Below are 14,164 nucleotides of genomic sequence, written 5' to 3' on the forward strand. Positions count from 1 at the left end.
AGAGAGAGAGAGAGAGAGAGAGAGAGAGAGAGAAAGAAAGAAAGAAAGAAAGAAAGAAAGAAAGAAAGAAAGAAAGAAAGCAAGCAAGCAAGCAAGCTCAGCTGAGTGGTAGTGGCGCATGCCTTTGAGCTGGGGAGGCAGAGGCAAGTAGATTTCTGAGTTCAAGGCTGGTCTGGTCTACAAAGTGAATTCCAGGTCAGTCAGGGCTACAGAGAAACCCTGTCTCAAAACAAATGAATGAACAAAAGAAAACAGGAAAGGAAAGGGAAGGAAAGGAAGCTCAGAGAGGTTCAGTAATTTGCCTAAACTCATGCAGCCAGGAAGTGAAAAGCTGGGTTTCAAAACTAGGTCCGTCTATTTCTTAAATCCAAGTTCATCTCCCTGATATATCGAGGGCCTAATTCTGTTTTAACTTAGATCCTCCCAGACTTGAGCAACTTCTCGGTTCATGAACTCAGCAAAGAACCCGTGACTAAAACTTTCTGGCAATTTATTAAGCACCTATTAATTTCAGTAAGGGCTTCATTTGTGAGAAACTTAAACAGCTACCACTTTGGCTTTATTTTAAAATCGTACACAGAAAATCCCAGGCATCTCTCTTATCCCACACTGATCATAACTACATCCACTACCTATTCAAACCTCCAGGCGTTTCTCCATTATCATTCATTTGCCCACTCAGGGGATAAAGAAAGCTACTTTCACCAAAAACCCTCCCTCATGACTCCCAGTAGATAATACAGCAGGGGGGCCTTGCTGTGAAGCAATGAACATCAAAGTTGTAAAAGCCTTTTGTTTATCTGTCACAGCTAGGAGATGGGCTATTCTAGCAAACCAAACACCCCGGGGGAAACACCACCAGAGAGACTACCGATTTATAAAGAAGTCACTGTATCCCCTTCCAATTTTAAACTGGGCTGTGGTGGAGCATGGGTTTAATCCCAACACTCAGGAGGCAGAGGCAGGCAGATCCACCGATCTCTGTGTTCAAAGCTAGCCTGTCAGTCTACAGAGTGAGTTCCAGGACAGCCTGGACTACACAGGAAAACCCTGACTCAAAACACCAAAAAAAAAAAAAAAAAAAAAAAAAAAAAAAAAGTAGAGACGTGAACTCCAGTTTTCAAAGTTCCATACTGATGACACACTTTTATTGTTCATATTTATATACTTAACAAATACATATATTCATGTCAACGCAATACAACAGTGATTCCCAAGTCAGGCTGCACGGCACACCTCAGAAGCAACCCGGAAGGCTTCTGGAAATCAGATGGTTTCAAATGTAGGTCATCACCGAATGAATCAAAATCTCCAGGAGGTGGGGCCCTAAGGTCAGCAGTTTATTCAAGAATACCCGGGTTACAAACAGAGCCTGGCAAGAAGTGGCTGGCTTGTGGGAACTCCTTACAAAGAACCAGGCTGAGAGCTACACCCTGAATATAATGGGACCTCCCTTTGATGACTTTAGGATCTCCCAATGTCCATGGGTCAACATTCGTCACTACCAACTCGTCCCCATACTGGGAAAAAAACAGAAAGTAAGGAAAAGTTTACCACAGATTTCCTAATGCCAGGACACTGGAAAAACCAGCTTTTGTTTTACTATCATATTCAAAGAGCTGGGTTTCTCCCTGAAGAAATGCAGATCTGATGCTTGCTTTGTAAAAGGGAAATGTTTTAAAAACACGCAGAACTCTTAACGAACTGCTTAGCTCCGCTTCAGTTGTAACCAGGCTCCAAAATGTGGCCTAATCAGCCTGAATACAGAAAGCAAAGGAGAAACACTTCCTGACCATCGTAATCGAGAGAGAGAGAGAGAGAGAGAGAGAGAGAGAGAGAGAGAGAGAAGATAATGGGTTTAGACTAAGACCAGCTTAACAGAATTAGATGTGACCACTGTCCAGTGCACAGCAACTGTTAAGTCCTGGGGACAGGGCGGACTACAGGCTACACAAGAGGCCAATTACCTATGTGAGATGGCATTTATGAGACCTGAGAGCTCAACTGGTTTTAGGATTTTAAAATTCCATGGCTAACATAAAGTCACAGAAAGAGACAGCAACCAGAACATTCCCCTACTGAAGAATGGGAATGCCAGTCTGCATATGGAAAGAGCGCCCTTTCAATTGCCAACATCACAGATGTCAGGTAATTAAAATTAACCAAGGTGCTACGGTTGTAGTATGGGCAAGGCCCTCAGTTCCACCCCTTCCCACCACCAGCTCCCTACACAGTGCTAAGAACCAGTAGCCACCACCAAGTACTCAATTCCAACGCAAGCAAAGCAGCCCCTCCCTTGAGACTTCACTAGGAGCAATCTAAACGGTCTAGTCTCATCAAACTGAATGATACTCCAGCTCTAAACTCTAGAGACAGACTGTAAGGTGCAGCAGTTAATCTTTCTCTCCTCCCCAAACACAAATATATTACCAGCACAAGTTTGGCAATAAAAGTCCCTAATACCCCATTAAAATAACAGCAGTATTAAAGATTCTATGATAGGAATAAAACCCAGTGTACCTAGCTCCCTCCCCAGCATTCCTTAGGTTTATGTAGATGATGTCAGAAAGTAGCAGGTGTGGCCCACACAGTCCAAAGTGGCTGCATTAAACTTCACAAGTCTCCTGTAATTGGAAAGGAAACCATCTTTTTTGTTAATGTTGCTATTTGTTAAACATGTCAATGAAAATCCCTTTACCAGGCATTTCTATTAGATGTTACTAAGTACTTAGGTCAATGGGCTTGGTGGATAGAAAGTTTGAAAACACTTAAGTGCTGGGCCTGGTGGCGAAGACCTTTAATCTCAGCACTTGGGAGGCAGAGGCAGGTGGATTTCTGAGTTCCAGGCGAGCCTGGTCTACAAATTGAGTTCCAGGACAGCCAGGGCTACAGAGAAACACTGTCTCGAAAAAAAAAAAAAAAACCTTAAAAAAAGAAAGAAAGAAAGGAAGAAAGAAAGAAAGAAAGAAAGAAAACACTTAAGCTTTCTGAGAACAGCTTTCTCTTTTTGTTTTTATTTTAGCACTTGGTTAAATTGGTCAATTTGATTGATTTACAACCCTGGATCCCAGTGTAAAGAGTCAGGATCACAGCTAATCAATATAAGAACTTTTTTGTTTTTTGTTTGGATTTTCCAAGACAGGGTTTCTCTATAGCCCTGGCTGTCCTGGAACTCACTCTGTAGACCAGGCTGGCCTCAAACTCAGAAATCCTCCTGCCTCTGCCACCCAAGTGCTGGGATGAAAGACATGCGCCACCACTGCCCGGCCTAAGAAGTTTTAATGTACTGGGCTCTGCGATTAAACATTAAGGTGAGTGTGTGTCCTCTGTTACATGGACATCTTTGAACACCATCAAGTTATTAATTAGCCCTGACACATCAATCTGCTACTATCCTCCAATAAACCACAACTTTTTAACTGTACTCTCGAGTTCAGAATTAGCAAATATGAAGTTTTACAAACAGTTGCTAACATTCGAAAGAATGGGGTGGGGGGGGGGGCAGGGGGGAAGGATAAGGAAGCTGCCACAAAGGAAATATATGGCCAGCTTTGGTCTTAGAATTCTACAAACGGCCCAGGACATAGTCCCCTCCCATTCCTAGAAAAATGTCACAGTATTCTAACAGCCTTGCCCACATTTCAGTATACTAAACTGTCAAGGCAAGAACCACCATGCGGCTCTCAAAAGTGGCGACAGGAAGTCTCTCGGTTCTCCAAGCCACCAGCCAAAACATACATAAGGAGGTTACTATTTTCTTGGAAGGCCACGCGCATCCTGGGGTGTTTGTTCATGCGTCACTCTAGCCTTTAACCAGGGCACAGAGTGTGAGTTGTGGGTAAAACCCCACTTCCGAGCTAAGAATAATCTTCCCCATAGTGGACTGAGAGGAATGTGGAAATCTTCCTCGATTACACAACAGCACACCCCCACCCCCACCCCCCACACAATGACAGCCTTTTTAAAAAAAAAAAAAAAAAGGAAGAAGTACACAGTTGTTGTTTTTTTCTACCGGTCTTAAATCGGAGCTCAAACAGACGCCAGGAAAGGCTGTGAACTCCCCTGATCTACGCAGACTTCCCCATGCCCGGTCAAATGTCTCCTGGGCAGCCAGCTGGAGAGGGGCCCTACTTCCCTCTGAGTCTCGGCCAGGACCACACAGTGGCGACCTAACACACGTCGGGGACAGAGGTCGACTCCCAAGAGGCAGACAGCAGACTCTGGCAGGGAGGAGGGGAGAGCAGCATCCCAAACTTCCCATCTAACCTCCAAACTCCGAATCTCCAGGGTCCTCCTGGTAGAGCGCCAGTGCCGCCAAAGCGCTGCCCCTGTAGACAGGTTTCTGTCCTACAGAAATGCATCCTTCTAAAGGACCTACCGGGCTCTTACGACACTTGGGTACAAGTTGAGGACACACGTCCCGGGTTACGGCGCACACAGACGAAATGCTTTGCGGTACTTTCATGGGACAGGTGTGGGGTGACCTGGCGGTGGGGAGTTCCTGGAAAGGGCTGCCCCACTCTCGGAGCGCAGCTGGATCCTCACACCCCCCGGAGCACAGCCTGAAGCACCCGATCCTCCAGCCCAACCCGCCACAGCCACAGCCACTGCCTCCTCACCTGCCGCGGACGCTGCCCGGCCACACCTGGGACGGCAGAGGCCAGATCCCGACCGCCGCCACTCAGGCAGCGGGGCTGCGGGGTCTGCGGCCGCCGCAACTCCGCGGCTGAGGGGCGCCCGGGTGCTCGAACCACATCCTCACAGGCGGCCCCAGGAAGTCCACCCCCACTAACCCAGTCCCCCGCGGCTCGGCGTGGGCCCCGCCCGTCTTGCGTGCGGCCCCGCCCTCCCCGCTTGCGGCCCCGCCCTCCACCCCACCCCCGCGGGAGCGCGCCCCGCTCCGCCGCGCCCCCGCCACCATAGAGAGGAATCGGGCGCGCGGCGGTCTAGAGTGCAAGCCTCCGCGAGCGCCCTCTGTCGGAGCCCGGCTAGGTGTGGCGTCCCCAGTTTTGGCCGAGCCAACCAATCCCTTATGTGGTGATCTTGAGCAAGTCTCTTAAGATCACTAACTAGCTTTATAGTAAAGTTTGAATATTGAACCCTTGATTTCATGTTTCATCGTACCCGACAGACGACAGATTTCCAGAATCCCAGACTCACCTAATGTATTAAGTCTCTTGGCGATATTAAAAGCCAATTCAGTGGGGCATCATAACCTGTCTTTTCCTCCTTGGATAAGCTACTTTCACGTTAGGAAGGTGGGGACACAGCTGAGAAAGGTTGCAGTACCATGAAAACGACTGCTAAGAAACCACCCAGCCATCGTTCATCACCCGTGCACCTTTTGGCAGGCACTTAACCTTTCCAAATTCTTCCCCATCCCAGAAAGGCAGGTTGGGCCCGCACATTAAATGAGATAATGCACAAAGGCCTTAGTAAAGCATAAAACACCAGGGTAGCATAGGGGATCATTAGCCAGTGATCTAAGAAGATGCCTAGTCACGGAAGTCATATAAATGCTAATTCTTCTGGCTGGTGTCTAGTAACATCATTTTCTTATGCTTCAGGTTCCCATCAAAGACCTCTCAGAGTTTTCCTGAGCAATTTGTATTTTGATTTATTCAATATTTTGGTGCTTGGGATTTTTGTACATACTAGATAAGAGCTCTACCACAGTGCTACCCCTTGTATTTTAAAATAAGGACCATCAGAAGGGAACCAGAGCTAAAATATGTGCATCCGTACCAGACTGTCACTTTATAAGCCCTTTGCCATTTCCAGTTCTCAGAACACCCCAGCACGCTCTGTACTGTTATATGCTTGTTATCAACAAGGATCTACACTTTAAGTAATTTTCGAGCTTCCACACAGAGAAAAGCAGAATTCAGATGCAAAACTGTTTCTTTCTCCAACCTGGAGTGTACAGGGAGCCCCACCTTCTAAGGACCCCTGGCACCTGAGTTGGATGTTCTCCTCTTGCCCCTTTCGCCTGCCTGCTTATTTCTGCAGCTTCGCTTTGCTGCAGTTCCCTGTGGGCTCCGCTTCTCTTGGGACTTTTTCCTCCACAAAGGTGTGTATATCATCTTCTCCCTTCCCTTTCTGGTTTCCGTTCCTTTGGTGCGCCAACATTGTCCACCCTCTGGTGTTTCTGAAACGGGTCTGAGCGCCGTGCTGGAGACACAGGTTCTTCACCACACTGTCTGTCTCTGGATATGAATTATAGCCACAGACATGTAATAGGTCCAAAACAGAAGTGAGAGGAGATCCAGACCTGGGATTTATTTATTTATTTATTTATTATTGTTAACTTAACTCACAACAAGAGTGCCCAATTCTGAAAAGGAAGTGCACTTATCCCCCACCCCAGCCCAGCCCCAGTCGGACGATAATCAAGGCCTGAATTCATGGTATCCAACGGAAATCCTTTTCTCAGCGCCCTCTGGTCCATATTGTGGCTAAATCATCCGACTGCTGCTAAATAATGAGCAGCTCACTGGAGCGAGGCCTCCGACCCACACCCCTCCTTTCTCCACCTTAGGCGTTATCACCATCACAATTTTTCATCTTTATCGTGCCCTTCCGCAGAGGCATTCAATAATGTACCCATTGTGCGAGTAATCTGAAATCCTTTTCGGCGAGCAATAGTATTTAGTAGTAATAAAACACTAATTTGTCTACCAAGTGACATATTTATAGGAGCTGTTTCCTTTGACATATTTTTATTATTTCTACTCATTTGCTAAGTACTTTCCAGTACATATTTATAAAGCACACGCCTTTCCCCAAACAGCACTGAAAAAATAAATCACATTATTTCTTTTATTAGTAGCAGCAAGGCTTCTAAGTCCTAGTGCCCTGATTTCTGTTACTTCTGGCAGGCGCCAGAAGAACTAATAGTGATGGAGCACCTACTATGTGCTAGTCTCTCTGTGAAAGGCACTTTGCATAAATCACCTATTTAACTCCCCTGAGATACACATTTTACCAATAAGGAAAATGCAACTCCGTATAGCATAGATTTCTACCAGTAAAACAAACACATTATCTTGTCCAAGGGGACTCTGCCAGGAAGAGTGCAGCAGGGTACTAAACCTGGGGCTTTCCTTGATTCCAAAGTCCTACATCACCAACCATGGGCCACTCTAACATCTCAGGATATGACACTCCATAAAATCAGCCAGACATCACGGTGGTGTATGCTTTTAATTCCAGTACTGGGGAATTGGGGAGGCAAAAGGCGCACACACACACACACACACACACACACATATATGTCAAGCTGTTGACGGCTGGTGAGGGCACACACCTTTAATCTCAGTACTTGGGAGTCAAGAATCCTACTCTTGTACAGAGAGATAGATGATAGATAGGTAGATAGATAGATAAATAGAGGCATGAATGTTGAATGTGTCCGTCTGTATGTGCGGAGCTGGTATACTAGCAATTAAAACCAGGACCTTAGACATGCTAGACAGTGCTTTACTACCTGACTGATACTATACCTTGCTCTTATTCAAAATAAGGGACTGGAAGGATGGCTCAGCTATTAAGTGCATTTGTTGATCTTGCAGAGGATCTGGGTCTCGTTTGCAGCACCTATATGGTGGCTCCCAGATACCTGTAACTCTAGTTCCAGGAGATCCAACACTTTCCTCTGGCCTCCATAAGCACCAGGCACACACAGGGTGCACATATCTACATGCAGACAAAACACTCATATACATAAGATAAATAAATCCTTTGAAAGACAAAAGGAATAAAACAAGCAATGGAGCAAACGAAGCCAGCTGAGCTGACACAGACCTATAATCCAGCAGTCTGGAAGCTGAAGCAGGAGAACTGAAGGTTCAAGACCTCACCGGGTCAGACACCTTTTCTCCAAAAAGTAAAAATAAAAAATCATACGTGTGTATGTCTTGGTCTCTGTTCTATTGCTGGGAAGAGACACTATGATCAAGGTGACTCTTAGAAGACATTTAATTGGGGCTGGCTTAACGTTTCAGAGGTTTCACCCATTATCGTCATGGTGGGGAGCACGGCGGCACACAGGCAGACATGGTGTTAGAGAAATGGGTGAGAGTTCTACATCTGGATCCACAGGCAGTAGGAAGAGAGAGAAACTGGGTCTGGCTTGGGCTTTTGAGACTTCAAAGCCTAACCCCAGTGACACACTCCCTCCAACAGCACCACACCTCCTAATCCTCCCACTCTCCAATGACTAAGCAGTCACATAGATGGGCCATTCTTATTCAGACCACCACAATGTGGTGTACAATGCATACACCATACTTGTAGTATAGAAATATACATAGTCATTTTATTATTTTTTTCTTTTTTTCTTTTGTTTTTTTTTAAAGATTTATTTATTTACTATATGTAAGTACACTGTAGCTGTCTTCAGACACACCAGAAGAGGGAGTCAGATCTTGTTACGGATGATTGTGAGCCACCATGTGGTTGCTGGGATTTGAACTAAGGACCTTTGGAAGAGCAGTAGGGTGCTCTTACTTGCTGAGCCATCTCACCAGCCCCTCTTTTGGTTTTTTTAAGACAGGATTTCTCTGTGTGGCCCTGGCTGTTCTGGTCACTTTGTAGACCAGGCTGGCCTTGAACTCAGAAATCCACCTGCCTCTGCCTCCCAAGTGCTGGGATTAAAGGCGTGCACCACCACTGCCCGGCTACATATTCATTTTATAATTTCAGCTGTACATACACACACATCGCCAACACAAAGAACTGGACAGCTGAAACTCTACCCAGACACCTCCCAGTCAGAATACAGCAAAAGCCTAGCAGGCTCTGCTTGCATCTCTACGCCTTATCTCCTGGTTGTCAGGCATGCGCAGAGCCTGCTGTTTTTCATTCAGCTTTCCTCCCCTCTAACCCTCCAGCTTTCTTTCACACACACACACACACACACACACACACACACACACACACACGCACTATCTGCCTTCTCTTGAGTATTTGTCATTCTCTCTTCCCTGGGGAAAGGAAACTAGGAAGAGGTGATAAAGCAGATCTGTGATCGAGCTTTTTATGGTGAGCTCAGCTGAAAAGGGGTTGAGATACGCAGCCTCTGCTGTTTGGGGCAAAATATGAAAGAGAATTTTGTTAAAATATTTACATATTTTCAGCTGAAAGCAGCAAGAGGTTGAGAAAAGAAAGTCTGGCATCAAACGGATTCAAGTTTAGACTCCCATGCTGTCGCTTAACAGAAACATATCCTAAAACCTCAACAAGCTCCATTTAGTCTGTAAAATGAAGAGATTCTCAGCGCCACTCAGCTTGTCCTAAGCCTTCAGTGAGGCCTGTGCTAAGGCACTGAGCACACACACAAGCCCACCCACTGTCTAATTCCTCCACGCAGTCTATCCTACAGCAGGTGCCTCAAATAAATAAATAAATAAATAAATTAATTAAAAAAAAAAAAAAAACCTTAGCCAGAGCCCCAACTCCATGGCTGTTTCTTGGTTGGTCTAAAACTACCACTGAGGCACTGTGGTAGTTTGAATAGGTTTTGCCCCCGCCCCCCCATAGTGTTGGAATGCTTGGCCCACAAGGAGTGACACTCTTAGGAGGTGTGGCTTTGTTGAAGGAAGTGCATCACTGTTGGGGTGGGCTTTGAGAGTCTATGCTCAAGCTTCACCCTGTGTGGTCAAGATCCGCCTTCTGCTGCCCTAGGATCAGAACCGCTCCTCTAGCCCCTTGTCTATCTGCACGCTATCATTCTTCCCAGCACGATGATAATGGGCTGAGTCTCTGCAACTGTAAGCCAGCCTCAATTAAATGTTGTCCTTTATAAAAGTTGCCTTGGTCACGGTGTCTCTTCACAGCAGCACAAACTGCAACTAAAACAGGCCCCATTTCCTTTTCCACTACTGAATGGGACATACCACTTGACATTAGGATGCTCTGAGTTTTCCTTGCTCCTCAACGGACACAAGGAGAGGCCCTTCCCTGCCCGTGGGTATTGTCATATATGGCCTACTGTTTAGAGAGGCTACAGCCAGGTTTTAATGAAGGCAACAAGCTTGAGGACAAAAGCAACAGGGAAGACAGAGAGAAAAGCCACGGCTTTTCCACATTGGGCCATTGCATTGATCAGCCTTGGTATCACCTTCTCAGGGAGGAGTAACCTTCCTTATCATTGATGCCTAAGTGGGGTTTTGTTACTTGCTATGGAAAGCAGCCTCAATAATACATGGATTTTTTTTTTTCTTTTTAATCCTGTCAGGAAAGCTCAGCTTCCCAACTTGAGACCATCAAGTGCTATTGTACAGTAGGTATTTAACATTAATTTTGTCTAGTTTCAAACAGACATACAAAGACCTTGTATGATGGTGAAAGAAGACAAAAGACAGAGGGGACCTAATGGCTATCCACATCAAGAGAGAAACAATCCTACATCACTCTCTTAAAATTTTCTCGATCTAAGGATCAAATCTAGAGCTTTGTCGGTGCTAGGCAAGCATCCTAGCACCCCTAGGCCACGCTTTGATATCTCTAAAAGGCATTAAAGCCACTCATTCACAAGCTCTCACAAATGCAGAAAGAACAAGAAGAGACACAGGGGGCCTTTAGTTCTGCCACCAGAACTGTCACATTTAAAGGCTTGGTTCTTTCTCTTAACAATATGAGATGGGAGCTGGGTGTGCATCTCAGTGGTGGAAGCTATGCTTAGCACATTCAAGGTCCTGGATTCGAGTCATCCCACGTTTGTGGGGTGGAGAGCAGGGGCTGGGGGAGACAATCCAGGCCAAATGATCCTTATGGGTCTCTAATACAGTGCTGTTCTCAGTCACGTATGAAGCACTTGCCCAGGGGAGAGCCGGCAACCAGGCTCCTCCCTGAACACCAGAGTTCCTAACTTGTAGTGTCCTTGCAAAGCTGCACTAAGAAACTGTGAAACATCCCATGAGAGTGCCCTTGACTAACTGGTACCATCTGCTAAGGTCTCGATGGCCAAAGCGCATCAAGAGTGGCGGGTATTTGCTTTGCCTGGTTTAATATATTGCTCCTTACTTGGGTTGCAGGAAGTAACCTGCCAACCAACCAGCCATGGTGTAGATACCAGAGACTGGTGTCTCCTGTGGAAGACAGTGTGAGAGTTTAAGTCTAACCACATTGTCGTTCGTGCAAACACCCCCTGCCCCTTTGTCATTCATCTCCATCCTTCAGGCCTATGTCTATCCCTGCTATGCCCATCACCTGTAAATGTCTTTTCTTTTTTTTAATTGTTACATTTTTATTATCACACATCAGAGGCGCAGATAGTCCACAGGATGTATGGAAGCCAGAGGACCATTTGTAAGAGTCACTTTTCTCTCTTCCCATTATGTGGGACCCAGGGATTGAACTCGGATTGTCTGACTTGGTGGCAAGCATCTTCATTGGCTGAGCCATCTCACTGGCCCTAAATATCAGATCCTGTAACTGGTTTCCCTCTTTCCTTCAGCTAGGACACAAGCAATTATACAACGGGCTCTCTAACCAAGCATGACCTTCCTGTAAAAACTGTGGTCCATAAACAATCCAGATCATTTCTTTCTGCCTTTTATTTGCTGTTCCTAGTACCATCCTCCCCTTTCAGCCAGAGTTATGACTCTCAGATGGATGGCCACAGTGTTGGTAACAGACAGGGGGTTATTTTATTCACTAAGACACGAGGCTGTGGTACAGCTGGCAGGACGAGAGGTGTAATTATACTGCATCTTAGAGCCACCAGCAATGAATTTCTGTATAAAAGACTAGATTTGCCATGTATTATTTACGCTGGCATCAATTTTCCCAGCTGGCTCTATTTACTGTGCAAATTCTCCTGTGTCTGTTTATGGGTTAGGCTATGGTTCAGCACCTCTGGTTACTCTAGACTGAGGAAGCACCCCACAGGTCACCATGCATATGAAACAAGTGTCTGGTTCACTGAGAGCAGGTCATAGCCTTCCTCCCTGGTAAATTATATCCCTGGGACAGCAGCGAGCTGTGTTCTCACCTATCAGGGTGAGGTATGCAGGTGTGTGAAACCCAGTCAGCAAGCAGGGAAGGAGGCACTCTCATTCTCTGGGAGTCCCACTGCACAAACTAAAAAAACCCCACCTTCTTAGGGGAAATCAGGTGGCTCTAGAGCTCAGAGGGCCTCCTTGGTTATATATATTTAAGAGTAGGACATTAAAAAAGTAGGATATGCATAAAGAGGTTGACATTTCTGAGGTTGTTTCTACTGAATAACTTGCAGACTGAGAAAGTGCCATCTTGCAGATGGGAAAACAGACCAAAATAAATGGGGGTGGGGGAGGATGGGTGAGCAAAGGCCCAATTACTGTGTGAGGGAGGGGTTTGGAGCCAATGGTAACACACAGGACCAGGACACTATTTATGCAGGTACTACTGTGTTTCTTCAGTGAGGCCTCAAGCTAGGTTGACCTCAACCCACACTGGAAACATTCGGTAGACACAAAGGAAGAAAACTTGAGACCCTGATGGACTTCTAGGTCTCTCCCACTGCAGCATCCTCTGGCCAGGGGCTCCACAAGATGTCACACAATGAAGCTGAGGGGACTGAGGCTTGTCTTCTGATGAGCCTGAGATCTCTGCACTGCTAGGTCCCATGTGGCAGGGGACAGTAGCTGCCCGGGAAGGAAAGCTGTGAGGGCCTTGAGGCTGTCCCTTTCCCAATCAACAGTGTCATGTCTGCTTGCCAGGTAATTCTGGGCTCTGCTCCTCAGTCCCCAATGTCCCAATGTCTATCATCTCCTGCAGACCCGTTGGCTAGAAGAAGAGATAGGAGAGAGGAAGGTAGAATTAAGCAATCTAAGGGGTTGGGTTTTGTTTCAGGGTTTCAGCATCAAAGAATCTTTCAGTGAGACACACATGGGCATGGAAACCATTCTCTCCAGGGCCCAAGATCCCTGGTATCCCCTGGGTTGGCTCACCTGGCGGGGAGACTTGGTCAGACATACTGTGCGTTGGCTGCTACCTAGTGTTCCAGCCCCCTCAGTGACATCCAGGAGAATCCGGGTACTGGGCACAAAGCTCCAGGAGCGTCCAAGGGCAGGTTTGAATCTTCTACCATCCCAATCTCGAGTCAAGTGGTTGGTCACCTGCAGAAATGGACATAGGTCCACGATGGAAGGACCAGGGACATCTGTTCCTACCGCTTCCTTTTATACAGGAAATCTGACTTATCCCTCGTGCTAGAGCTTATAGCTGAATCTAGAACCACAACTTAGGTTTCCTGGCTTGCACCCAGCTCTCCACAAAGCCTCAGTGCTTTCGACCTGATATCAAGTATAGGATATAGGGTACCTTTGTTTACTCTTTCCTAAAGTAGAGCCAGTACTGTACTTGTGCCATTCACTGGCATCCTGAGAACAGTGTAGCCAGCCCTTTGGGTCTGGAGTGTGTTTGTGTGTGAGGAAGAGGGAAAGTTTGGATAAGGAGTCCTGATCTGGGACTAGTCTTTTTGTTTTTTTTTTTTTTTTTTTAAATAAAGATTTATTTATTCTTCTATGTTATAAGTACACTGTTGCTGTCTTCAGAGACACCAGAAGAGGGCATCAGATCCCATTACAGATGGTTGTGAGCCACCATGTGGTTGCTAGGAATTGAACTCAGGACCTTTGGAAGAGCGGTCAGTGCTCTTAGCTCCTGAGCCATCTCTCCAGCCCCTGGGACTAGTCTTAAGCAGACCAGCCACAGAGGCACTCAAACCACAGCCTCCTGTGGATAGTGACTATGGCTCCTTCCACGCTTTCTCTGCCAGAGACTGGCCCCAAGTACCCACAAACACCCCAGAAGTCAGTGGATGGAGGCCCAGGACCCTGCATTTGAAAGAGCAAGATAACAACAGGTCCTTTTATACTGCCTGCAGGTGCACAAATTAGTATACTATTTCCTAAAAATTGGGCGAGCTAGACATTTGAAGTACATGTACTTGGGTGTGGGGGGTGTGTGTCTGTAGTGTCTGTAGTCCCAGCCCCTCAGGAGCAGTCTAGGAGTTTAAGGGCAACCTGAAAGCCTAGTAAGACACTGTGTCAAGAACATAAACACTAGCTGGGCAGTGGTGGCGCACGCCTTTAATCCCAGCACTTGGGAGGCAGAAGCAGGCAGATTTCTGAGTTCAAGGCCAGCCTGGTCTACAGAGTGAGTTCCAGGACAGCCA

The 14,164-nt window shown here is 46.5% G+C and overlaps 2 protein-coding genes across 5 annotated transcripts in view; both read right to left on the minus strand.

Annotated features, from left to right (window-relative positions):
• Rffl (ring finger and FYVE like domain containing E3 ubiquitin protein ligase) overlaps positions 1-4,822 on the minus strand; it is a 70,073-nt gene extending 65,251 nt beyond the window's left edge. For 2 of the 3 annotated variants that reach the window (XM_021176217.1, XM_029483016.1), the window contains exon 1: positions 4,620-4,822. The gene's annotated coding sequence lies outside the window, so the exon portion shown is untranslated. The remainder of the gene's footprint in view (positions 1-4,619) is intronic. The other variant, XM_029483018.1, reaches the window with a different exon arrangement.
• Positions 4,823-5,591: 769 nt separating this feature from the next.
• Rad51d (RAD51 paralog D) overlaps positions 5,592-14,164 on the minus strand; it is a 19,524-nt gene continuing 10,951 nt past the window's right edge. Inside the window, exons 9-10 of one of the 2 annotated variants that reach the window (XM_021177557.1) lie at positions 12,936-13,103; positions 5,592-6,206 (exon numbers count right to left, since the gene is read on the minus strand). In XM_021177557.1, coding sequence (XP_021033216.1) covers positions 6,189-6,206; positions 12,936-13,103 — 186 coding nt within the window. In that variant the 3' untranslated portion in view covers positions 5,592-6,188. Of the gene's footprint in view, positions 6,207-11,540; positions 12,772-12,935; positions 13,104-14,164 lie in introns of those variants that run through there. The other variant, XM_021177556.1, reaches the window with a different exon arrangement.

Source organism: Mus caroli, chromosome 11, assembly GCF_900094665.2.
Source record: "Mus caroli chromosome 11, CAROLI_EIJ_v1.1, whole genome shotgun sequence".
Lineage (NCBI taxonomy): Eukaryota > Metazoa > Chordata > Mammalia > Rodentia > Muridae > Mus > Mus caroli.